This window comes from Schistocerca americana, chromosome 2, assembly GCF_021461395.2.
Source record: "Schistocerca americana isolate TAMUIC-IGC-003095 chromosome 2, iqSchAmer2.1, whole genome shotgun sequence".
Classification (NCBI taxonomy): domain Eukaryota; kingdom Metazoa; phylum Arthropoda; class Insecta; order Orthoptera; family Acrididae; genus Schistocerca; species Schistocerca americana.
The window spans coordinates 774,455,740-774,481,123 of record NC_060120.1 but is presented as its reverse complement, the minus strand read 5'-3'; the positions used below and the strand labels follow the sequence as shown (position 1 = coordinate 774,481,123).

At 39.5% G+C, this 25,384-nt stretch overlaps 1 protein-coding gene across 1 annotated transcript in view; it reads left to right on the top strand.

The window, feature by feature from the left end:
• The window catches only part of LOC124595467 (rootletin), a 252,703-nt gene that overhangs the window by 17,381 nt on the left and 209,938 nt on the right, over positions 1 to 25,384 (top strand). The window contains exons 5-7 of the mRNA XM_047134220.1: positions 5,585 to 5,794; positions 8,547 to 8,693; positions 17,129 to 17,328. Of these exons, the coding sequence (XP_046990176.1) occupies positions 5,585 to 5,794; positions 8,547 to 8,693; positions 17,129 to 17,328 (557 nt within the window). The remainder of the gene's footprint in view (positions 1 to 5,584; positions 5,795 to 8,546; positions 8,694 to 17,128; positions 17,329 to 25,384) is intronic.

Here is a 25,384-nt window from a genome sequence, read left to right as displayed (position 1 = left end):
TGGTAGCACTCATTTGTCTGTTCTTCTCTAAAACCTTTTGTAAATAGAATTTGTGAGTTGGCATACCTGATGCCTGTCACTGCTGTGCCACTCAGTATTAAATATATATTTAGTATGAAAGTCTGTTATCATATGGAACAGGCGTAGTAACCCAGAAGAGAGTGGCACATAACGTACCTCATGCACTGCAATTGCTTTATTTATAGTGCCTTGTTTAAAATATTTCTTTCAGCCATTTGCAAGTGTTCAACAACAGATTAAACTCTTTTGTCAACTCCTCTCACACCTGCAAATGTTATTTGCAGTTACATTGCATTTCAATCTCTTGTAAATAACAAAAACTAATACTGTAACTTTGGTGGTATCATTGATTTTTCTGTACTCTAATGGTAACAGAATTTCATATAACAAATTTACAGGTTTAAATTCGTCCCACTAAAAAGCAGGACTTGCAAGGAAAATAACACCAGAGCTCCCTCAGGGCGAGTCATTGCGCGAGCCAGCAAGTAAGCTTACAGTGAATCTTACTCCATGTGAGATGGTCTGTAGGAAAAATGGAGAGGCAATTAGACTAGCAACACATGTTCTTGCAAGAGTTAACAAATACATGAAGTTGGCAGTGGGTTGTATGAAGATTTATTGTGAACTGTACAACAGCTGTAATACAACATGTGTACTCCACCGCACACCGAACGGCAGCTCGCATAGTATCTATGTAGATGTAGATGCCTGGAGATGAATGTGTTGAAAATATATGTTTTTCAATTAATACTTTGTAAAATGTGTGTTGTAATGTAGTTGTACATCTGTAAACCTGACAGTGTATTGAGTAATACAGAAAATATATAAAATGTGCAGGGTGCTGCCCATAAAACCTGCTCCGAGCACTACGCTGCTCATTGTCACCCACCAATTGTTACCTATTGTTTTGAAGCTGTTGCGATTACATTTTGTTATGTCACTACAAAAGCCATTGCAACTTGATTAAGACATGTGAAATAAACATCCCAGTGAGATGTATCCTCTTCAAGAATGAATTGCAGTAGTGGAGGCATACATGCCTTCTGGTTATTTAAGGGACCACAGGACATTTTTGCAAAATAAGTTTCCTGAGGATCCGTTACAAATGCAAAATATCTTCGGGCCCTTTCCATTTGTACACCTTCTATGACTGTGGATATTCAGACATCCAGATCTGCTGCTGTATTTCATGAGTGATGAAGCCTAGTGCCTTCTGACAGGGCACGTGAACTCCCAGAACACCAAATACGGTCAACAAACAATCCCTACATGATTAATGAGGAACCTCTTCGCTGTGAAATAATCAAAGTGTGGTGTGCCATGTTAGCAAGTTGGATTGTGGGTCCCATAATTTTTTAAACAATAGTAAACGTTGCTGTGTATATGCAAATTTTTGAGGAATTTTACGCATAGCTGACCCGGATGAACATACATATGCTGTCTTTCAACATTTCACTTTAGTCAATTTCATGAATTCATGAAAGATTCACAGAAGAAAGGACTCTGAGCAAAGGTTTGTGCCCACCACATTTGCTTGACTTACCCAATCATGACTTTTATCTGTTGAGCAGTCTAAAAAGAAAAGTGTACACAAATAACCCAATAATGTTAGAGAATTTGAGGACAAAATTCATAATGAAATTTTGAGAACTGATTTGGCAGAATTGCGCAAAGTGTATATTAACGTGTTAGGGCATCCACAAAAGTGCACTGAAGCACAAGGAGATCATTTACGGCACCTAATGTAACATAGTGTAAAAGACAAGATCAATTCAGGAAATATAGACCTTTGCATTAGCTTATGTATTATTTCTTTTGTTACATGCATATCTATTTGTTGTTGTATCTGCTCATGGCGGGCAACAATTCATGAGTAATTGACGAGCAGGACCAGTTTTTCATCCACCATCCTGTACATTAAATGTATTCTATCTTGGAAACCGTGCCCACATTAAGTTTTTTTGCTTTAAATAATTGTTCCTGTCATATCCCTGAATATTTAACATTCCCTATTTACACACACACACACACACACACACACACACACACACACACACACACAGATATGTATCATTTCCAACAGGGTGTTAGTTTAAATGAGTCATAGTGTTCATCATTTGGGTTTGCAGCTCTTGTAATTTTATTTATTTATTTAACCGTGTTTAGAGTTAAAATTGTTGGATACAGGTCACGCCTTTTATGTTAAAACGCAGCTATTTCTTTGCTGCCCAAACATGCTTCGGCACCTCCATGTAATCATCAGTGGGTTTTTGTGTATTCAAAACTGTAAAAAGTGAACATATTTTAGGTTGTAGCTGATCTAACAAAATGAGGCCTTAAAAACAGTTTTTGTTCTTACCATGGTTTTACATTATTTGGTTTTGCAGGACCATCTGTACAGGGTCCTGCAGTGCTAGCTTGTCATCTGCGAACCAAAATATGTAAATGTGAATTTTATCAGCGAGTTAACACATTCCTTGATTTTTAAAAAAATGTGATTTTTGATATGGCAAAATGTATTGCGCATATGTTTCTTATTACTCATGTTACAGTACCTATGTGGGTAATGTGAACACGTCCATTGTGCACTTGTGAAAGAGGAAATGCTAAAAACTAGCTAGTACGGCTTAATAAAGTACTTATTTAAACTTACAGCCTGATAGAAACAATGTAATTCTTTAAATTTATTGAGACAGTGTGGCTCATGCAGAAGAAATCAGTATTGTACTTTTTTCCTTATGAATTATTCTGGTGTGGAATTCCCCATAGTGCCAGACATGGTTAAGAACCGAACAGACCTGTGCCATCTTAAAAATCCATTTAAGTGTTTGCAAGTTTGTCAGAATGGGATGTAAGCAGTGCACAACCCTCTTGGCAGCATTTAAAATGTGTTCAATAGTGTTTAGGCTGTCTAAGCTTAATAGTTAGGCAAAATCATGATAATGTCTGTGGATTGTTGATTGAACCAAACCGTTACAATTCAGGAGTGACGGATGGTGCTGTGTGCTACTTTTTAAACAAGTTTTGGATGAAAAAAAGGGGGGAGGAAGTGGTTGCTTTAAGAAAAACCTACTTTTTGTTCTGGTTTCTATATATGTACAGTTGAAGAATTTTGCCAGATGTACGAAGGCTCCTACACAATTCACAGTGATGCCACCACCGTTTTGGTCAGAAACCTATCGACAAAAAGGAAGGTCCATAATTTCATATATTTTCAACACATCCATAGTAATTCCTGTGTCCTGTAACTTACATATTGTGGAGGTGATGAGAATACGCTGTGGTTTGATGGTGAATTGATGGTTCTGGATGGCATGACTGCTTGCATATTGTTGCATTGTAACATTAAACCAATATTTTACCTGCTGTGCTGTGGACCGTTCCTCCAGAAAATGATGAGCAACAATTGAAAAGAGGCAGAACGGGGCCATTACTTATCTTCGTGGGGTACAACTCTCAGTACTACCTAGAGAAACGTGTAAAAATAGAATGTAACATTCCTAGCTTTCAGGAGAACTATTTCCTCCTTCACAAGTAAAAAAAAAAAAAAAAAAAAAAAAAAAAAAAAAAGACTTGGTTGGGGGAATGGTGGAAGTTGAATGGGGGGACACAGGTCAGTCAAAACCTAAAGTAAGTGGGACCATCCTGGCATAATGACCTCAGACTAATGTTGACGATATGGAAATGATAGATTACTGCTCACCACATAGAAGAGACATTGAGTCGCAGGCAGGCACAGTGAAAAGGAATACTAGAAATATTCCAGTTTTTGTACAAAGTCCTTCAGAAGTAGAAAACACACACACATTCACACAAGCAAATCCTTACACACACTTGTCGTGTGTGGCCACTAAGAAGGACTTTATCCAAAAGCTGAAATATTTCTAGCATTCTTTTTCATTGTGCCTTTCTGTGACTCAGCACCACCTCTATGTTGTGAGTGGAAATCTATCCTTTTTGTATTGTTGCTATTCCTTCCTTAACTTCCCTTCATTGGAACTAATGTTGTTCACATATAGCAACCGAGTTAGTCCAAGAGCTTGCGTAGGTGCTTGGTATGAAGGCTCAAAAAATACATAGTGCGGAAATGACTCCACAGATGGAGTTTCTCTTATATCTGGTATCTGATTAGCTGATGATTAAATATACCAAAATGTTGTATTTCCCTCAGATGACTAATCATACATGAAATTATGCTAATGTGACGCATTGAACCATTGCATTCCTGGAGATAAAAGGTGTGCTATCTCTACAACACCAAAAATAGGTGAGCATTTATTTTACAGCCTACAGTTTGATGTAGATACCACCTTTTTAATGGACATAGAAGAACTGTATGCATTGTGGTCATCCTGTACCCAGTTGTCGAGCAGGACTTAAGTCATGTACCTTCACCTTCCCCCCCCCCCCCCCCCCCCCCCCCCCCTCCCGTCCTCCTCCTCCTCCTCCTCCAAATCTGTCTTTACTTCTCACTCTGCCCTTCTCTATACTGTACTCAATACTGGTGGCTCCCGCTCATCCTGGGTTCTGAGAGGTCTGCCCTCCTTCTTTAAACTTCCGCAGTCAATCTCTCTCTATTCCTCAAGGTATGAACTGTTAGTTTCAAAAATTGGGTATCATATCACTTTTATTTTGACATGTGTCTGTTGGCAGTACTTCAAGTTTCACCTCCTGAAGATAAGTGCTCTAGCTGTCAATTCTGTCGTCCACAGCTCGTAGTCTAGTGGCCTCTGGATCACGGGGTTCCGGGTTCGATTCCTGATCGGGTTGGGGATTTTCTCTGCTTGGAGACTGGGTGTTTGTGGTGTCCTCCTCCTCCTCCTCCTCCTCCTCCTCCTCCTCCTCCTCCTCCTCATCATCAGCATCATCATCATCATCTTCTTCTTCTTCTTCATCATCATCATCAGTGACAGTTGCTAGATTGGATTGAGTTAAACATTGGACTGTGTAAAAATCGGGACTTCGTAAGGGCACTGATGACCATGCATTTGAGTGGCCCACAAACCAAATATCATCATCATCAATTCTGTCCCATTATTAATTAGTTTTTTCAGTCATATCTTCCTTTGATACAACTTATAGGTAAAGAATATTGTTCATTTATAGTTTGTGCTGTATTACTGTGAACTCACAAGCTCTGTTCAGTTGTGACCCCATCAGTAAAAAAACCAGTAACATTTCTGAGCTTAGTTTTTATCTGCAAATATTACAACTTCTGCATCAGTCATTAAATTATTACTTGTCTACTATAATTTTCAGTGATAATACAATCATATTCAGCAGTTGGGAGGTGTCTTCTAAATTATTTCTCCTTGTGAAAAGCACGGCTCATATCTTAGTGTATGCAAGCTTGTAATATTGTGTCAAATGTATACTTCTTTTTGAACATGTATTTACATAATGTTATGATTTTATTACAGAGCACAAGTCCACTGTGGATGTAATGGGTATTGGTATCCACTGTATAAGTACTTCATTCTCTATTCTTAATGTTCATAACTATTTACAGAACTTCGTGCTGCGAAGATCTGCGATAATTATGTACTGTGTTACAATGTTTCAGGCATTCAATGAGTACTACACAATGGAACATCATCGCTTACTGAATCTGTGGAAGGAAGTGGTATCAGTCAAACGTCTTTTTGCAGAAACGCAAGCTGCAACACAGCGCGATCTTGCACGTATTGGAGCAGAAGTTAGCAGTACTTCACGTGAAGTGTGTTCAGTCTGCAGCAGTGTGGCATCTACTCTGCGACAAGCTCCACGTGCAGGGGTACGTCATTAAGTTACCTGTATTTATTTAGCAGTCAAAACTCTGAATGCTTAAATTTTGTTGTGGTCTCATGCAGGTTTTTTTAAATATTGGCAGTAAATTGCCATTTTGCTCAACAAAGGCAGAGTTCATGTCAGTTTTCATAGAAAATAATCTATGACTGTTCACAGGGAAAGAATCCTACTGATAGAAGAAATGACAGTGCAATTGAATTTTTCTGTAGAATCTTGAAATATGACAGCAGTTACAGAATATCAGTGTATACCCTACCTGCAAGAGATGTAATTGGCAGTTTTTCAGAAACCAAAGACTAAAAGAGAGATGTGACATTTAATTCAAAAGGAAATTATTTTTGTTCGTTTACATAACCATTTGGTGATTTTTAGCTTTAGGTCAAAAGTATCAACTAGATAATGACTCAAAAATTGTGAAATCTATCATGGTACTTCTAATCAAATATTTGATACAATCAGTTTTATCAATATACAATGGCAAATTCACACATCAGTGCATCCTCGGTTGTGAAAGTGAAAAGATATAGGTTTGGAGAAACTTTTTGCTTTCTTGTTTATAGTCTTCAAATGACTGAGATGAAATTGGTGTTCATTGCTCAAGTTGTTGAGGCCACCTTCTTTATTGCAAAAAGATGTGCAAGATACAGTTGGAGTTAACATCATCTGGATAACTGTCAGACCTATCTCATAGTATACATGCAGACCTTCTTTGTTACTGTTGTTGTCTTTAGTTGACAGCCACCAAATGAACTCAACAACAGTCACTGTCTTTAATCCATAACCATTATAAGAATGCACTTGACTTGCTGTCAGTGTCAGCTATTATCCATTAAGTAAAAGTAAAGAATAATTTTAGTGGTGTTCTGTTAAGTGGCCAGGAAACATTTTTTTCTTCATCTTAAATAATGCAGCTGTTTTTGAAATGTGAAAATCAATTAAATTATATGAGGTGGGCCAGAAGTCATGGTGGGGTTGTAACTGTGAATAACTCTTTAATTTATCCTCTTCTCATTTCTTTTGTTTCTTATTTAGCCAGAGGAAGGATGGGAGATGGGTCTCCCATGGTCTTTAAGTCTGTGAAATATCAATGGAAACTAATGCAAATGGAGCAACAGTTCGAACCCTTTCGTGACTTTTGGCCCATTCTGTGCATTCTTTATATACTGCAAAAGTTGAAAACCTGTCTTTCTGTGATTTCCCTAAATCATTCCAGGGAAATACTGGGATGGTTTCTTTGATAGGGGATGGCTGACTTACTTCCTCATCCTTGAAACAATCAGAGCTTGTGCTCCTTCTTTAATGACCTCATTGTTGACAGGATGTCAAACCCTAATCTCCCTTCTTCTTGACATCTTGAAATGAGAGTTCTGGCACAGACCCCCAGATACTGGGACAGTTTTATAAGGGAGTATATAGAAACAAAGGTGACAGAAAAGCTCATGAATCATTACATTGGGTACCAACTCAGTAGAGCTTGGAATCCTGTGCTGGAGTTGCTGAAAATGCAACAGGGGCAGAGCAGAACTGCACAAAAAAGAACAACTGAGGATATGGACATTGGAAACAAACCCCAGATAGAGCACCAGGTGCACCAGACTGAAGATAGTATGTCACAGGGTGCTTTGAGTGGGAGTGGAACACCAAAGGGGACACCTAGACTGCACCCAGCCAAAAAAAGAATACCATCACGTAGACAGGCGTATGGGATAAGATGAAACACCAGAACTTGGGCTGGCACACAGGACCAAAAAGGAAAGGCCTAAGCACATTTCTAGCAAGAGAGGACTGCAGAGGGAACACCTGAAACTACAGTGGACTGGAAACAGAAAGCGAGCCCAGAGACAGAAGCTCATGACCAAATAGGGAATGCCTAAGAGTACTGCTAGAGGGAGCAGACTGCAGGTAGAACGCCTGAAACCTACCATACAGCTAAAAATGGAGGAGCTAAAAATTCATTATTTGCTTATAAATGAGTTTCTCATCTTTCCCATTATTTTGTGTTATATCAAATGTAAACATTCAGCAGGTGTGTCTTATGTAAAGCAAATGTTTCACTGGTCGAGCAAATGATTACATGATGCAGGGAAACATAATATTGTATCCTTTTTTGTGTGTGGAAATTTGTGTAAAAACTAATTGGGGTCACATTTGACAGTGCAAAGCATGACAATGGAGACTCAAGATATAATATACTGTGATATTATATCTGTTTTGATAAAGAATTTTAGGTGAATTCTGCTTTAAATAGTAAACTGACATGAGAGAACATTACAACTGTAAATGCATATGTAGACATTATGAACAGCCATATAAAAATTACACTCTTGACACCTTGTCTGTGAAGAAGGAATGGGAGACTATATTACTTATGTCATGGAACTGCTGACCAATACTTACCATCTGGAGGCAAAATGTTTTGTTATGCTGATAGATGCATGTATATGGGTCTATTGGCAGTACTAAATAGTTTTCCTCCTGAAGATAAGAACTGTTCAGCAAGTTCTGTCTCATAATTTAAAGGTTTCTTGATAGAATTTTCCTGTAAAAAACATTGTTTATTTACAGCACTGGAATTATAAATTGCGTGAAAATATATGATGTTTTTGATTAATGGATTGTAACAGTGAAACAATTCCTCCATTTTAATTACGTAATCTTCTTTCTTAATGTTTTCAAGATTTGTAAATTTTTTTGTAGTTTTTATAATATGTTTGTGTTATTTCATTTATGTTGCACAGGAGCAGATGCAGCAGAGGCATGAACAGCAGGAAGCAGAATTACGAGCAGAGTTGGCCACTGCTAGAAGGCAGGCAGATCTAGCTGCTGCAGAAGTTCGGGAAAGAGATGAACGCATCCAGCAGCTTGCAAGAGATCTACAGACACTGGTGAGTAGAACTAAAGAACATAATTTCAAAAGTTAACCAATGTTTGAAACCCATAATATTTTTAAATGTTACCACACTGTCAGATAAACATAACTAGAAGAAAAACTGTGATATCTTATTTACATGGTTGATATTGGACAATACTATTTATGTTTCACTGAAACACTTTTTCAGTGAATTAATGTAAAACACAGTGCACAGTAGTAAGCACAGTAAATTTATGTAAACTGTTTTCATTGTTTCATTTGCTTATTTGTTGATGTCCAGCATGAAGCTATATGTGGCTTTAAAAAATGTGTAAGTAGCTTATACTAAACTAATGAAATGTTTCCCAACATGAAGTATAATATTTTACGGGCACAGGTGTTTCTGCAGTTCAGATGAACTACTCTCTACAGTGTAGTTTTTTGAAATAAAAAAAAATGTAATGTGCTGACATGTTTTCCTAATTTTGAGGAAATGTACTGTTATTAACTGTAGAGATTAACACCCAATGTGCGCTCTTGAAATTTAACAATGTTTTTGGATTACTTGCACTACAAAAGAAGCATGAATGAATTATTATATTTTGAATAAATCTGTAATATTCATAATCTGTGCACCAAAAATTTTTGAAATGATAGTATATTAAGTGTATACATTTTCAGTTTTCATTTCCAACACTGTGATTTGAAGTGTTTTATTTTTAAATTATTATTTTTATTTAATACAGTGTTGAAATGCTGTGGAATGTGAAAATAACATTGCTATATCAAAAGGCATAGATTTTAGTAGATATTAGATGCATGAGCAGGTTAGTTAAACCCTTATGTCAGTTAAATCCTTCTGTGTGTATAAGCTGACATATAAATATAGTTACATTCGTATTTTTTTTTCTCCCATAATGTCCCATGAATCCCATCATAATAGAGAGCCTTCTGGGATGTGGAATGAGTTAAATTTCATATTAACAGCTAGAAGCAGCCTTTGCGGGCTGTCTGTGTAAAATATGCTAATAACAAACAATAAGTAGTGCTAGTCTGCTTCTTATGAGATTTTCTTGTAGAACACTTAATTATGTGTAAGCATAATAGAAAAAAATCATCTTTTATCTGACACTTCAAACTCCATTTATGTAACCTTACATGGACCGTTATCAGCTGTCGATATTTCAGCAAAGTCAATATTTGTTGAATACAGCCCTTAGAGTTGTGTGAATTTTACACCCCTGAGTTCAAATACTAGGATAAATTGTAAAAGGAGTGGTTAGTAACTAGTAATAAGTTTATTTTTTTTTTACTTTGTTTCTGGGTACCCAAGGGTTTCAGGTTGCTGCCTAATGCCTACCAACAGCCTGTTAGAGAATTTTACATTGGGATATAAGACTCCCTGTGGAGCCCAAGATACTGATGTATAGTATATACTGAAATTACTTTACTTCTTGGATTGTGGTTGTGAACTGCATATTGTTCCAAAATACTGAATTGAAGAAAGGAGAATATATAAAAATACAGGAGATGGGTCAGGCAAAAGTTAATACACATGTCTAAAATATGGACTGACAGAAAGTGCAAAATGGCAAAGCAAGAGGAGAAATGTAAAGCTGTAGAAGCATGCATGACTGTGGGAATGATAAATACCACCAGTAGGAAAATTAAAGAAAAATTTGAAGAAAAGAAAACCAACTGTGTGAATATCAAGAGCTCAACTGGCAAGCAAGTACTAAATAAAGAAGGGACATCTGAAAGGTGGTAGTAATATTTAGATGAGCTGTACAAAGGAAATGTACTTCAAGGCAATATTATGGAAGGTGAAGTATATGAGCTGGAAGATGTGATACTGCAAGTTGACTGAGCACTGAAAGACCTAAGTTCTAGCAAGGCACATGGAGTACACAACATTCCATCAGAATTACTGACATCCTTGGGAGAACATACTATGACAAAACTATTTCACCTGATATGCAGGTTGTTTGAGACAGGTGAACTACCCTTAGACTTCGAGGATAATTTAATAATTGTGATTCTAAAGGAGGCAAGCACAAACTGGAGTGAATATTGCAGGACCATCCATGTATAAGTCATGATTGCAAAGCAAACCTCGGGAACATCAGATTGGGTCTGGAGAAATGTGGGAGCCTCAGGGAACATCAGATTGTGTCTGGAGAAATGTGGGAGCACACAAGGCTATACTGTCCCTAAAAATTATCTTAGAAAACAGATAGCATTTAGAGAATCTTTTGACAGTGCTGACTGGAATACATTCTCCGAAATTCTGTTGGTAGCAGGGATAAAATACAGGCGGCAAAAGGTTATTTTCGACTTGTACAGAAACCAAACCGCATTTATAAGGACCTGAAGGATATGAAAGGGAAGCAGTGGATTAGATGGGAGGGACAGATATGTGTAACCTATCCCCCATGTTATTCTATCTGTACACTGAGCGAGCTGTAAAGGAGACCAAAGAGAAACTTGGAAAGTTTATTAGTTACCAAAAGAGGGGGGGGGGGGGGGGGGGAGTTCAGAGATTTACCATTGGCACCGTATTTCTGTCAGAAACTCCAGAGGGACCTAGAAGATCAGTTGAACAGAATGTGGAGGAGTGAAGTTGAATCAAGTCAGATGACGCTGAGGGAGTTTGATTAGGAAATGAGATACTAATAGTAGTAGGTGAGTTATGCTATTTGGGCAACAAAATAATAGACAATGGCCAGAAGAGTGAGGATTAAAATGCAATCTCCCAATGGCAACAAAAGTGATTCTGAAAAAGACAAAATTTGTTAACATCAAATATAATTTTAAATGTTCAAAAGTTTTCTCTGAATATATTTTCTGGATGTGAAGCCTTATATGGAGGCGAAGCATGAACAGTAAACAGATCCGACAAGAAGAGAATAAACACTTATGAAATTAGGTGTTACAGGTGAAAGCTGTAGATTAAATGGGTAGATTAATTGTAGTAATCTTGAAGATATGAAGAGGCTTGTACTGGACAGACTAGTTTAGAGAAACAATGGATAGACTAGTTTAGAGAAACAATTGTCTTCATATTGAAACTGCAACAAATTTAATCCAAGTATCATTTGGGAATTATGTATTGGCATGGAAGTGTAAGAGGCAAGTGAAGAGACTTATAGAAGATGTTTGATCAACTTCACACAGTATTCTTACTATGCATTTATGTGGAATAAATCCGTTTTTCATCTTAACTCCATAGGACAGTACAGAGCAATCTCATATGCAGGTTAACAGAATGAGGTGTGTTCCCAAGTGCAAAGCAGGCAGAGTTGAGCTTTTTGGTTACCTCATCCTTGTGTTTATTATCCTTCTGGATGCCAGGAACTTCAGAATGCAGAACTCTAGCACAGTCATTAGACACATGAAACCTTGTTCAATGTGCCCATTTATCTTTACTTCTGGCACATGTAAGCCATTTTTATTTCTCTGAGGTTGCATAATATGAGTCTTTTGTATCAGAAGAAAAATGTTCTTCAGAAACTATAAAATTATAAGGCTACAGAACATCTGGCCATCTCCCTCCTTCAGTGCACAAAACTCTAGCACTGCCAATACACACATACAAAAGTACAAAAAACTATCCTACCAAGATCTTCCACTTCAGGGAGCAAAAAGGGACAGGTCAGGAAAAGCTAGAAAGGAGGTGCACCCCACCTGCCCCCATGGTGAGAGGGTCCCTCTTTATGGGAGAATGAGTGAAGATGAAGAGAGAGGTATCTGAGAGAGTTGAAGGGGGGGGGGGGGGAAGAAAGCTGATCTCAGTTTCTGACTCTAGATAAAGACTGCATCATAGAACTGAAAAACAAAAATTGCATTTTGTGTTCAGTTCAACTTAGAGAAGCCACTTTAAATATTAATTTTTTTAAACTCAGCTTTTATTTGGCAGTCTTATACTTTAAAAAAGGAAATGTTTTGAGACAAGTCTGTTTGTGCTGTGTTCAGCATAAGGGTCTGAAAAGTCGCTTGCAAGGTACATACAGAACAGAACAATTTGATGTACAGTTTGACTAAAGTCAGCAAGACTTTCACGGGTTTTATGATGTATGTTCAAACAGTTTTTCTTGTGTGTGTTTATCTCACTCACAGGTTATTGAAAAGTGAGCAGAGTGAAAATACACAAGTTAATTATCTGTCTTCAAACAGAGCTAATTTGTTTGTTTTTTCAAGAGTGGGCCTTTGTACCATTCATGGCCAAAATTCTGTTAATATTTTTGTCACTATGTGCTTCTCTCAGTGCTAATTTTTTGCTTGGATTTAAGAGATTTACTATCATTACTCTGAGGGAGAGAAATGGATAGATGCTGGAAAGGAAATCTAAACTGCAAAAATTGTTGTACACTAAGGCTAGGATATTTTCTTTCTTTTGAACCTTGTCGCTCTAATCACATCTCTGCTATTATTCGCCATTGGTTATCAGTACTCTCTGTACATGCCCATATGAAAAGAAAGGAACATTATCTCTGACCTAACTGTGACTGTGCTTGTGTTCTGTCTCTTTACTCCTTTGTTCGTTCGCACAGTGTTTTCTGTAAATCCTGTGGCTTCAGGAATGTGGAACAAGTCAAGCTACAAATTAATAGGCAGCAGATGAAGATCCAGGGTTTAGATGCAAAGGGGATCACAGTTTGTTACATTTTTCCCCCCTCCCCCCCCCCCCCCACCCCCCAAAAAAAAATTATAAAAAATTGCCAGCAGCATCACATTTTATGTGCCACACATCCCTACAATTTTAATACTAGCACGATGACACTAAAAAAGTGAAATATGTTGTGAATAATAATAATAACAAATTGTTTAGTTAATATAGACAATGTTTTAGTATAATAACAACTTCATTTTGCATCAGTTCTTAGTACATCACTTTAGCATAACTTCCAAGAAAGTACAGTTCATAAATACAGCATTTGAAAAGCATTCACCTGAATGCATGTGTCATGCAATTGATTTTAGAACCATATAGCAATAAACTCTCAAAACTTTCACATCACCATAATTTACACAATATAAAATTGTAGTGTGTACTGACCATTGTCGGTATTTCACTTAGCACTAAGATTGTTTACACAGGTCTCCAGACTATGACTGTGTAAGCATGTAAATGAGTGTAATGCTGTTTCTTTTTGTCATTTACGCCATTGTTTGAGAAGTCAGTCTTCCTATTTGTTCCACCCCTTGTCCAGTGTGTGAATATAGACTCTCCCAGCATATACTGTTGATGAAAAGCTCTTGGATTTCCAGCAGGGTGTCAGTGTTGAAATAGCGTAACTTTTTGGAGAGGGTCATACTCATTGTCTTCTGGGAAAATGTCAAAGTATTGTGGAAGCTGTAATAATTATACTAACGGTGTGCTCCATCTTGCTGCAAGCAGCTGCATGTTTCTGGCTGGTGGGCAGGGAAGGATTGCAGTGGTGTGATAGTGGGTTTGCCATTCACATCTCTGTCGGGATGTTTTGGATACATCTCACAAGCTGGTCAGTGCTGGGCAGCTTTTGTCGCATTGCCACTAACACAGGATTCTGTGCCACATTCAGTTGGTATCCTTCATCCCTGTTGATAAGATTCTTATGAATCCATATTTCAATGCTCCAACAGCCTGTTGCCTGACATAGCAAGTGGTATTCTGAAAGTCAGAGGTGTGGTCTTCCTTGATGCTATGCTATCACTGATTTCTCTGTGGATCGTAATTGTAGTGCCAGATGTGCTCCTCACAGCATTTCAAAATACAGCTCTGTTTTTGCCCAATGTAATGGTGGCCACATTAGCAACTGATGCTGTATATCCCAATACATTCAGTTCTAGTGTGTCTTTCGCCAAGCCAAGACACTCTTTTGTCTTAGGCAGTTTTTATGTTGGATTCTTTCATGTACCTTTGCAATTTTGGCTGAGAGTGGTCCCAAGTGTGGAAGGAAAAGGAGGATCTGTCTTCTTCCTCCTCTTATTGGTTTGCTTCATCTTCTCTTTTCTTGAATGCTCTACCAATCTGTGCTTCACTGTACCCATTTTTGTGGAAAACTTCCTTCAGGTGTTGTTGTTCAGCCAGGAAACTTTCTTTATTGCAGATGATGTGTGCCGTATGTATGTCAAAGAAAGGTGGACAACCATTATCCTCAGTTTCCAATGTGAATGCAATGTTCTATGGATGCTCTCACACCACAAAAACATTGTCATCTTAGTGGAAGAAATGCTTGGGCTTTTGGCTACCAATCTGAGGGACCATCTCCTCAGAATTGCGAATACATAGAAAGAAGGATCCTTTATTGTATGATTATATGATAGCGGAACAAACACTGGTAGCAGTTACTTCTGTAAAATATCTGGGAGTATGCGTACGGAACGATTTGAAGTGGAATGATCATATAAAACTAATTGTTGGTAAGGCGGGTACCAGGTTGAGATTCATTGGGAGAGTGCTTAGAAAATGTAGTCCATCAACAAAGGAGGTGGCTTACAAAACACTCGTTCGACCTATACTTGAGTATTGCTCATCAGTGTGGGATCCGTACCAGGTCGGGTTGACGGAGGAGATAGAGAAGATCCAAAGAAGAGCGGCGCGTTTCGTCACTGGGTTATTTGGTAACCGTGATAGCGTTACGGAGATGTTTAATAAACTCAAGTGGCAGACTCTGCAAGAGAGGCGCTCTGCATCGCGGTGTAGCTTGCTCGCCAGGTTTCGAGAGGGTGCGTTTCTGGATGAGGTATCGAATATATTGCTTCCCCCTACTTATACTTCCCGAGGAGATCACGAATGTAAAATTAGAGAGATTAGAGCGCGCACGGAGGCTTTCAGACAGTCGTTCTTCCCGCGAACCATACGCGACTGGAACAGGAAAGGGAGGTAATGACAGTGGCACGTAAAGTGCCCTCCGCCACACACCGTTGGGTGGCTTGCGGAGTATCAATGTAGATGTAGATGTAGAATGTTCCGTGTAGACTTTTGCAATCCCAGGAGCCAGCGGGTTTACCGAGGCCACTCCCTTTGTCTATTTTCCGCAAGAACAGGCCCGCACTGAAATGTATCCATTGTTAAACATACTTTGTAATTTCTAGAATTCCTTAACATATTTAGATACTTTGTCTGTGTTCAGATTTAATCTATGAAAGTTAACCAATAAATTTGGAAATCTGTCAATCTAAAAATATAAAATTATTTAGTAAAATTGCTTTTTTTGGTGGGGGGGGAGATCATAGACCCCCCCCCCCTCCCTTATGGGCAGAAAAAGCCATTCTAAAAGTATGCACAACTTATGACTAGTGTTCATTCATTAATTCTAGTAATTGTGGGAATTACTTCTAAACAACTTTATGCATATTTATGTATAATAGGGCAAAGATTGTAGCAATATTAGGAAAGGATAGTTGCCACTCACCATATAGCAGAGATGCTGAGTCGGAGATAGGCACAACAACAAGACTGTCAGAAAGAGAGCTTTTGGCCAATAATACCTTCATTAGATCCTTCCCACCAACACTAGCTTTTCTGAACTGTGCAGGTGGGAACTCTCCCTGCAATATATCCTACATTCCCATAACCACCCTGGCCTCAGCCTTCCTTTGTCATTGTCCTTACCCGTCTAGCCCCTTCCCATTCCAGCACTACTCAGTCCTCTCTTCCACCAACACACCCACAGTCTTTTTACTTCTCTCCTTGTCCACTACCACCCCTCCCCCCACTCTGCCCTTCATCTAGTCTCCCAATTGCACCCAGCTGCCCTACCCTCTCCACCTCAACCCTGTGTGATCTCACAAGCAACATTTTACCATCTCCCACTCCCACCCCTACCCTGCTACGCCTCCCCCTCCCCACTCCAGCCTCCTCCTTACTCCCATCACCCACTTGCTTCTCCCATCATGCACTGTTGCTCGCAGTCTGGCCTCAGTAGCCAGAGACTGTGGTCGCACGCATGCGCGCGCGTGCATGTGTGTGTGTGTGTGTGTGTGTGTGTGTGTGTGTGTGTGTGTGTGTTTATTTCTGATGAAGGCCTTATTGGCCAAAAACTCATTTTCTGACTGTCTTTTTGTTTTGCCTATCTGCAACTCAGCATCTCTGTTATATGGTGCGTAGAAACTATCCTTTTCATAATATTGTTTCATTCTATCTTGGATTTTCCATTGCTAGGGAAAAGATTGCTATTTAAAAAGTAGTTGTAATAAAACTGCTCCTTTTCTACTACTCAGCTACCTACTGTATTTAATATTTAAAATAAAGCATTTATGTAACTTTGCAGAGAGCACAGTCAGCTGTCTCTATACTGGCAGAATCAAGATGTGCTTGTATTAAACATTAGAATTGTGTGGAATTTACATTGCTGAATCCAAATAGACTGATAAATTGTTGGAGGAGTGACTAATGAGGTATTTTTACACTGTTTTTAAAGATCTGGAGATTTTAAATTTCACACACTAAAAAACTCTAAAATGTCCTAAATGCTGATATTCCAGGAAGAACGCTGTGGAGAAGCAGAACAGAATTTGAGCCAAGTGTCCCGTGTGCAAGAAGAACTGGACTTGTTGCAAGGTGCATTAAGAGACATTGCTCACGCTGTGATTCAAGATTCAGAATCACGTGAACGGGAAGTTGACTCTACACCACACACATCACCCCATGTACATCTCTCCCAACAGGGACCACCACCACCTAGGTATGTGCAGCTGTATTCCAGGTCTAGGTGTAGTAGTTTGTGATTTGCTAATTTTCGTCTGTGTGATTACGATAACTGTCTTCTTAACTGATGAAAATATGAAAAGGATATATTGCTAGTCACCATATAGCAGAGATGTTGAGTCACAGATAGGCACAACAAAAAGACTGTGAAACAAGTAAGCCTTTGGCCAAAAAGACCTGCATTCGAATTAGACAACACACACACACACACACACACACACACACACACACAAAGTAAATGCAACGTACACACATATGGCCACTGCCTGGCTGCCAGGGCCAGAACCAAATTTCATTCTTAACTCTTGTACTGCAAGTATTACACAAAAAAATGCAATTACTTAATACAGAAATCATATTTGTTATTCCACTTTCAAAGACATAATTTGAGTTTAAACTTCAGTCTATTTTCTTACTAAGCACTACATTCCTCCATAACAGGATGTGTAGGTTGGATAGGTATGATTCTCCACCAAAGGTGGGTGCAGATGTGGCAGAGAAGGCAGCTCATGAGTACAAGGAACCCTTTGTTGCTGTTTATTTACTTTCATTAGACTTTGATGCTGCAAATGTTGATGGAGAGCATGGGAAATACATTGACACAGTGTACGCCAACCTCTGGCCCACATTTTTAGGCTTGCAGCATAGACTATGTGCTACGCTGTGGCTACTGAGTGTCGATGGAGTCTCTCAATTCCTAATGGTCAGCCCAACGTGGCTAGTGTCACCGGGAATACTTTGGTCCTGCCCTGCATCTTGCCCCCAGTGACACAGGGCAAAAGAGTCCTCCACTGAAATCTCAGCTGAGCAGGATGGGCTGGTCGCCCGACCCCCCACCCCAGCTGTAGATTCTTGAAGGTTGCAGGCAGAGTGCTGAACTGCCCAAGCCCCCGGGTGGTCAGTGGTGACAGAGGTTAGAGGAGGAGGAGAAGATTAGTGTTAAATGTCCTGCTGACAATGAGGTTATCAGAGGCAGAGCACAAGCTTGAATTAGGAAAGGATAGGGAAGGAAATCGGCCCTGCCGTTCTGAGCACCAGCATTTGTCTGAAGGGATTTTGGGAAAAATCATGGAAAATCTAAATCAGAATGGCCAAGGAAAATCTAAATCAGAATGGCCAGACATGAGTTTGAACCATCATCCTTCTGATGTGAGTCCAGTGTACTATCCACTCCGCCACCTCGCTCCGTGACAGAGGTTCAAGGCCTGGAGATGGTAGTGATGGCAGCATCATTGATATGGTGTTGACCGCAGACATTGGATATCATACCACTGCCCAGCTGTTTGACAGTGACAGGCTGGTCCCCTCAGGACTTTAAATGCAGTGGCCCCAGTGCTGACTCTGTAGAAATGGCTGTGTTTCTGTGTCGCACATAAATGTGTGGAACAGGGTCAGTCAGCAAGGGCCATCTGTAGACACACACAGTGGGTTGAACTACAGAAGTATCGTGGAGGTTGGCCAATGTCCCAGGCCATTGACACGCAAAGCAGCATTATGGAAGGGGCTTACTCTTCCTGAAGTTGCTGAACAGACAGGGCATTGTTTGGCGCCAATCCATGCTCAGGATCCATTAGTTTGTCTAGGGCACAGAGCACAGTTTGTGTTCTATTCTGGTACACTACCTTTCCTGAATTTTCACCCATGTGCACTCTCGTGTACTAGTAATGGTGGCCATGTAATAGTATAGTGATAATTTTTTTTTCCTATCACTGTAAGCAACCCTAATGGTGCAGGTATATCAGCTTGAATCTTGTGTAAACCTTCTAGAAACAGAGCTGGGTGTATGAGTATGAGTGTTAAATGATTGTATGTATGCAGTCATTAATTGGATGTCTACAATATCCAAATGCTCCCAGAGTATGCCCACACCATGATTAGTGGCGTCAACAAATGCCCAAATGTAGGACATCAGTGTTGCAGCCAAAGAGAGCAGCTGTCCTTTTTAAGACTGGTAAGCTGTGTGGTGTTTAGGTCTGCTGTTCCCAGGTTGACTTCTACATCTGTTTGTCTGTTCTTTCTGACACCACACAATCATATAATTGATTTGCCTCATTGTGCAATGAATCCACAACCTGTAGTGCAAATGCACATTTACGTTTGACCTCCAGTGGGGATCAAAAATTAGTGAGCATGGGACAAGATGGATGGGGACTGTGGATAGGTGGTGCTAGTGGGTATGTGAGTCAGCCATGTAGCAGGCTGGGATAGCTCATGCATTTGCAATAAACATTGTGTCCATGTGGTATAGTAGTTAACACAACTACCTAGTGAGCAGGAGATTCCGGATTCGAGTCCCAGTCTTGCTCGCATTTTCACTCATCACTGCTGATTCCACATAGAGTCCCAATGCACCTTTAGTTCCTTTCCTTTCCTTTCCTATCCCTTCCGTCCCCTCCCCTGGCCTCTCCTCTCCCTTCAGTTTACATAGTTCCAACCCTTTTTTGTCCAATGCATGAGACTCCATAGATTGGCACAGCTGACTCTATAATTGTATAGGAACTGACAGTAGCCAATGGTATTCTCGCTGTGTATCGCTAAAATTTTGTCTTGTTTATCAACACAAATTTTAGTCTTCTAACTGCTGAATTTCATTTTCCTTAGCACAAGCATTACAATCCAACCTCAGAGTCCACTGATGATATGATAGTATTACATCTGGTTGCTGTGTGAAGAATGTGCCACTTGTTAGTGGACATATGTTGAAAGCCTTCTGTCACCCCACAGCCACATGGCAGACTTATTATGACGAAGCATCCTGTGTCCCTTTTCCCATTTGTCCCAAACTCAACACCTGGTGCAGGAGCTGCTCCCTCTTGCTCTTGGGTAGTAGTGGTGCCCCTAAATCTTCCTATCAGTTTATTATTCCTGTTGATGGCCTAAGAGCATAGCGATGTGATGGAATGACTATAGAAGTGTCTTATTTTTCTTGCCTGATTTTACCCTTCTTTTCCCTTTCCCCAGACAGCCCCTTCTCCTCTTCTGAAGGTATTGGTGGAAGTGGGGCAGCGCCACTGGGGTTCCTTTAAAATGGGGCACGTGACTTACATGCTCTGCTGATGTGTGGGTTGATAGTTACAGTTTAGCATTAAAAGAGGATGTAATTTCTATTACTTGAGAGAGCCCTTGGTAATGCACACCAAATTTGTTAGTCTCTCTCTTTGGTGCATAGGTTTTGGTTGGCATCACTCATTGTCCAACATGATACTTTGGTAAGGTTTACTTTTTGTATGGGTACTTTCCTGTCTTTCCTGGGCTTTAGTGTTCACCTTTTTAACTTCGTGCCAGATCTTTTTCAACAATTTCAAGAAATTTTGAGCCACTGATAAATCCTACACAGCTGAAAAAGAGATATCATCTGACCAAAAACGGCCTCATATGGGCATAAGCCTGTACTCTCTGTTTTGAATGTGTTCATTTGCTTGCGGGTGTAATGCACTGATGCTGAATTTCTTAATGTTTAATAACTGGCACAACCACTTCATTAAATTAGACATAAAATTCATTCCTTGGTCCTTTATCATTGCCTCAAGTGTTCCAAACTGTAGTATCCATTTGTTAACCATCGCTTGCACCACCTACTGGATAGTTATGGCTATCGTGGACATGAAAAGCACACGAAAGTTTCCACTGATGTTTGAACAAATTGTCCAAGTATAACCATGCCAATCATCTGAAATGGTTTATCAACCTCTAGTAACTTTTGCAATGTAATCTTTCCGTGAACGAGTTTTGCTCTTTGTGTGCTTGGCACATGATTTTTGACGTAATGGTTTAAATCTTGATTTTCTGCTATCCACCAGTAATTGTGTGCTGCTCTGTATTCTGTGACTCAACAGCCACTGTGTCCAGCTAAAATTGAATTGTGTGCATCCCTCAACACTTTGTTTCATGATTCTGGTGGTACTTCTATGTGTAACCCACCTCTGTCTCCGTGTACAGTGATCTGTCTTCTATGCTAAATTGTGGCTGTTTTGCAAATCACTGACAGTCTGAGTGCCTCTCATTCATTCGTCTGTCTATACTGGCGCATTCCATAGCGTATATTTTGTAATTAAGTTCAACTACATTTCTGAGTGATTTACCCGGTCCGTGTACTACTTCAAAATCGAGTTCACCCCATTGTACTGCCCATCTAGTCAAGTGACTTATCAGGTCTTTTGAATACTAGTAATCATTTCAATACCACATTACTTTGAATTGTTGTCCATGCATATAACAGCAGAAATAAGTTACTCCACACATTAGTGCTAACATTTCTTTCTCAATAGTTGAAAATTTTTCTCTGCAGTAATAAGATGTCTTTGATGCATATGCTGCTGAGGTGTTCTTGTCCATCTAATTGTTGGCTTAAAATGCTAACTACGACAAAATTACTTTCATCACACAACAGTATAAATTGTTTTTGATAGACTGGAGAAGTGAGAACTGGACTAGTGGTCAATAAATCTTTCAAATTTACAAATCTTGTTTCACAATTCAGACACCAGTCAGATTTTACTCCTTTCTTTAATAATTGTGTGAGGGGTTTTTCAATTTCAGTGAATTTTCGAATCAGTTTTCTATAGAAATAAGCTAAGCCTAAATATGTCTGTAATTCCTGTTCAGTAGTGAACGGAAATTTCTCACAGCATCAAGAAGTCGCAGTTCAGCAGGTATGCATCCAGGCCAAATATTTGGCCAAACTAACAGTCTTATGGTGTCACAGAATGGCTCATTTCTGGGCTGAGTGTCAATCATGCTGCACATAAATGATCAAAGACTTCACGTAAACACTCTACATGCTCCTGTAAATCCTTGAAGAACACGATGTTGTCTTCTAAATAGATCCTACATGCTTTGTTTTAATTCCTTGTTATATGAAACCTAATAGGTGCTGGAAGGTTGCTGACACTTTTATCATTCCAAATGGCACATGACAATACTTATACAGAGTCGAGAATGCAATTTTCAGATGATCTAAAGGCATTGCTTCTAAGTGATGATTCCCACTTTGTAGGTCCATATTTGCAAAACATTGACACTGGCCTAGATTAGTCTCTGTAATAATAGGCATAGGGCAGGTGTCTGTAACTGTTTTCTGGTTCAACTAACAGTGGCTGCACCAAAGTTGTGTATGTTACTGCCATCTGATGAATTATTTTGCACAATGACAATAGATGTGAACAAGATGCTATTTCTCTCTTCTGTGATCCCTTCTTGCAGTAGAACTCCGTACACCTTTTTATAGACAGGCGATTCATTCCCAGTGGGAATACGATAAGTGGGCATAGCAGGCAGTGGTCCTGGAGGATCAAATAACTCAGTGTGTTCTTTCAATGGTCTCTCTACGTACTCCTTATCCTCTCCCTCTATATGTGATACTTTTCTCCTCAGTGCAGTTAAAAATGACAGACTTTCCCAGTGCTACATAAACTGACATGAAATCCATACCTATCTCATTCTCTTCCATCACTTCTGAGCTGCCTGTCAGAATATCATGTGATAGCTTCACTTCTTCAGAACTAAGGTTATAAATACTGATAGACATAACTCTGCTCCCCTCAATTTCCTGCATGTATGACAAACTATGCCACGTAGAACATTCTACATCTACACCTACATAGATACTCCGCAAGCCACCATACAGCATGTGGCGGAGCGTACCATGTACCACTACTAGTTAGTTCAATTCCTCCACAATTCCACTCACAAATAGAGCAACAGAAAAATGACTGTCTATATGCCTCCGTATGAGCCCTAATTTCTTGTATCTTATCTTCTTGGCCCTTACGCGCAGTGTATGTTGGTGGCAGTAGAATCATTCGGCAGTCAACTTCAAATGCCAGTTCTCTAAATTTTTTCCATACTGTTCCTCAAAAAGAAGGTCGGCTTCCCTCCAGGGATTTCCATTTGAGTTCCCAAAGCATCTCCATAACTTTTACGCGTTTTTCAAATCTACCAGTAACAAATCTAGCAGGCCACCATTGATTTGTTTCGATGTCTTCTTTTAATCGAATTAATCCAACCTGGTACTGATCACAAACACTCAACCAGTACCCAAGAACAAGTCAAATCAAAACCCTATATGCAGTCTCCTTTATAGATGAGCCACACTTTTTAAAAATTCTCCCAATAAACTGAAGTTGACCATTCACCTTCCCCACTACAGTCCTCACACACTCGTTCCATTTCATACTGCTTTGCAACGTTATGCCCAGATATTTCAACGATGTGCCTCTGTCAAGCAGGATACTACTGATGCTGTATCCAAACATTAGGGGTTTGTTTTTCCTACTCATCCAAATTAACTTACATTTTTCCACGTTTAGAGCTAGCTACCATTCATCAGTCCACCTAGAAATTTTGTCCAAGTCATCGTGTATCCTCCCACAGCTACTCAACTTCTACACCTCATCCTACACCACAGCACCATCAGAAAAAAAAAAACACAGGTTACTGCCCAAACTGTCTGCCAAATCATTTATGTATATAGAATACAACAGTGGTCCTATCATGCTTCTGTGTGGCATCTGATGATATCCTTGTCTCTGATGAATATTCACCATTGAGGACAACATGTTGGGTTCTATAACTTAAAAAGTCTTTGAGCCACTTACATTTCTGTGAACCAGCCTGCAGTTGGTCACCATGTTAAATACTTTCTGGAAATACAGAAACATGAAATCTGCTTGTTGTCGTTCATCCGTAGTTTGCAGTATATCATATGAGAAAAGGACAAGCTGTTTTGCATGAGCCATGCTTTCTAAAATGATGCTGATTCATGGAAATAAGCTTCTTGATCTCAAGAAAATCTATTATATTCAAACTAAGAATATGTTCAAGGATGCTGCAGCGAACTGACGTTAGGGATAGTGGTCAATAATTTTGCAGGTCCGTTCTTATATCCATCTTATACACATGAGTCACCTGCACTTGTTTCCAGTTGCTTAGGACTTTGTGCTGGATGAGGGATTCGGGATATATGGAAGCTAGGTAAGAGGCCAGTACTGTAGAGTACTTTCTGTTGAACCGAATTGGAATTCCATCCGGTCCTGGTGACTTATCTGCTTTCAAATCCTTCAGTTGTTTCTCTACACCAGGGATGCCTATTACCAAGTTGGACTCGCATTCAGGAGGATGACGGTTTGGAAGTGCATCTAGCCATCCAGATTTTAGTTTTCTGTGATTTCTGTGAATTGCTCCAGGCAAATGCTGGGATGGTTCCTTAGAAAGAGCATGGCTGATTTTCTTCCCCATCCTTAACACAATCAGGCTTGTGCTAAGTCTCTAATGACCTCAGTATTAATGGGACATTAAACCCAATCTGCCTTCCTTTTTCTTACTACCTTGTCCATATGAGTGTTTGTTCATTGGTCAAATGGTGAAATGTTTGCGCATTTCTTGAATGTGCAATTTAAAACTTCAGGTTTTGCATCACTATCTTCAACTGCCACACCGGACTATTCAACAAGAGACTGGATGGAAGCCTGAGAGAGACTTAGTGATTTTACATAGAACCAGAAAATACTCGCGTTCTCTGCCAGATCTTATGCTAAGGTATGACAGTGGTAATTGTTGTATTCTTCGTGCATAGACTTTTTCATTGGCTCACGAATCTCCACTAACCTTTGCTTCTTGTCATTTGTGCATTCTCTTTTAAACTGAGAGTGCAGCAGCCTGTGTTCCCATAGCATTTCCAGATTTCATTATTAGACCACAGTGGGTCTTTTCCATCCTTAATCCTCTTACTAGGCACCTAACTCTCCAGACCACAATTTACAATCTATTTAAACTTTCGTCCATAATTCCGCTACATCCATCGTACTGGAAGTAAGTGATGTCAGTTCATTGTTGAAGTGAGATGTTAGCAACTGCTTATCTACTCTGTCTAGCAGAAACACTCTCCTAGCCTTCTTGACTGATTTATTAAGTTTCTTAACCATAGTTGCTATAGTGACATCACGATCACTAATCCCCTTTTCTATACTTAGGGTGTCAGTAAGGTCCAGTCTGTTCATAGCTACGAGCTCTAAGATATTTCTGTTGCATGTGAG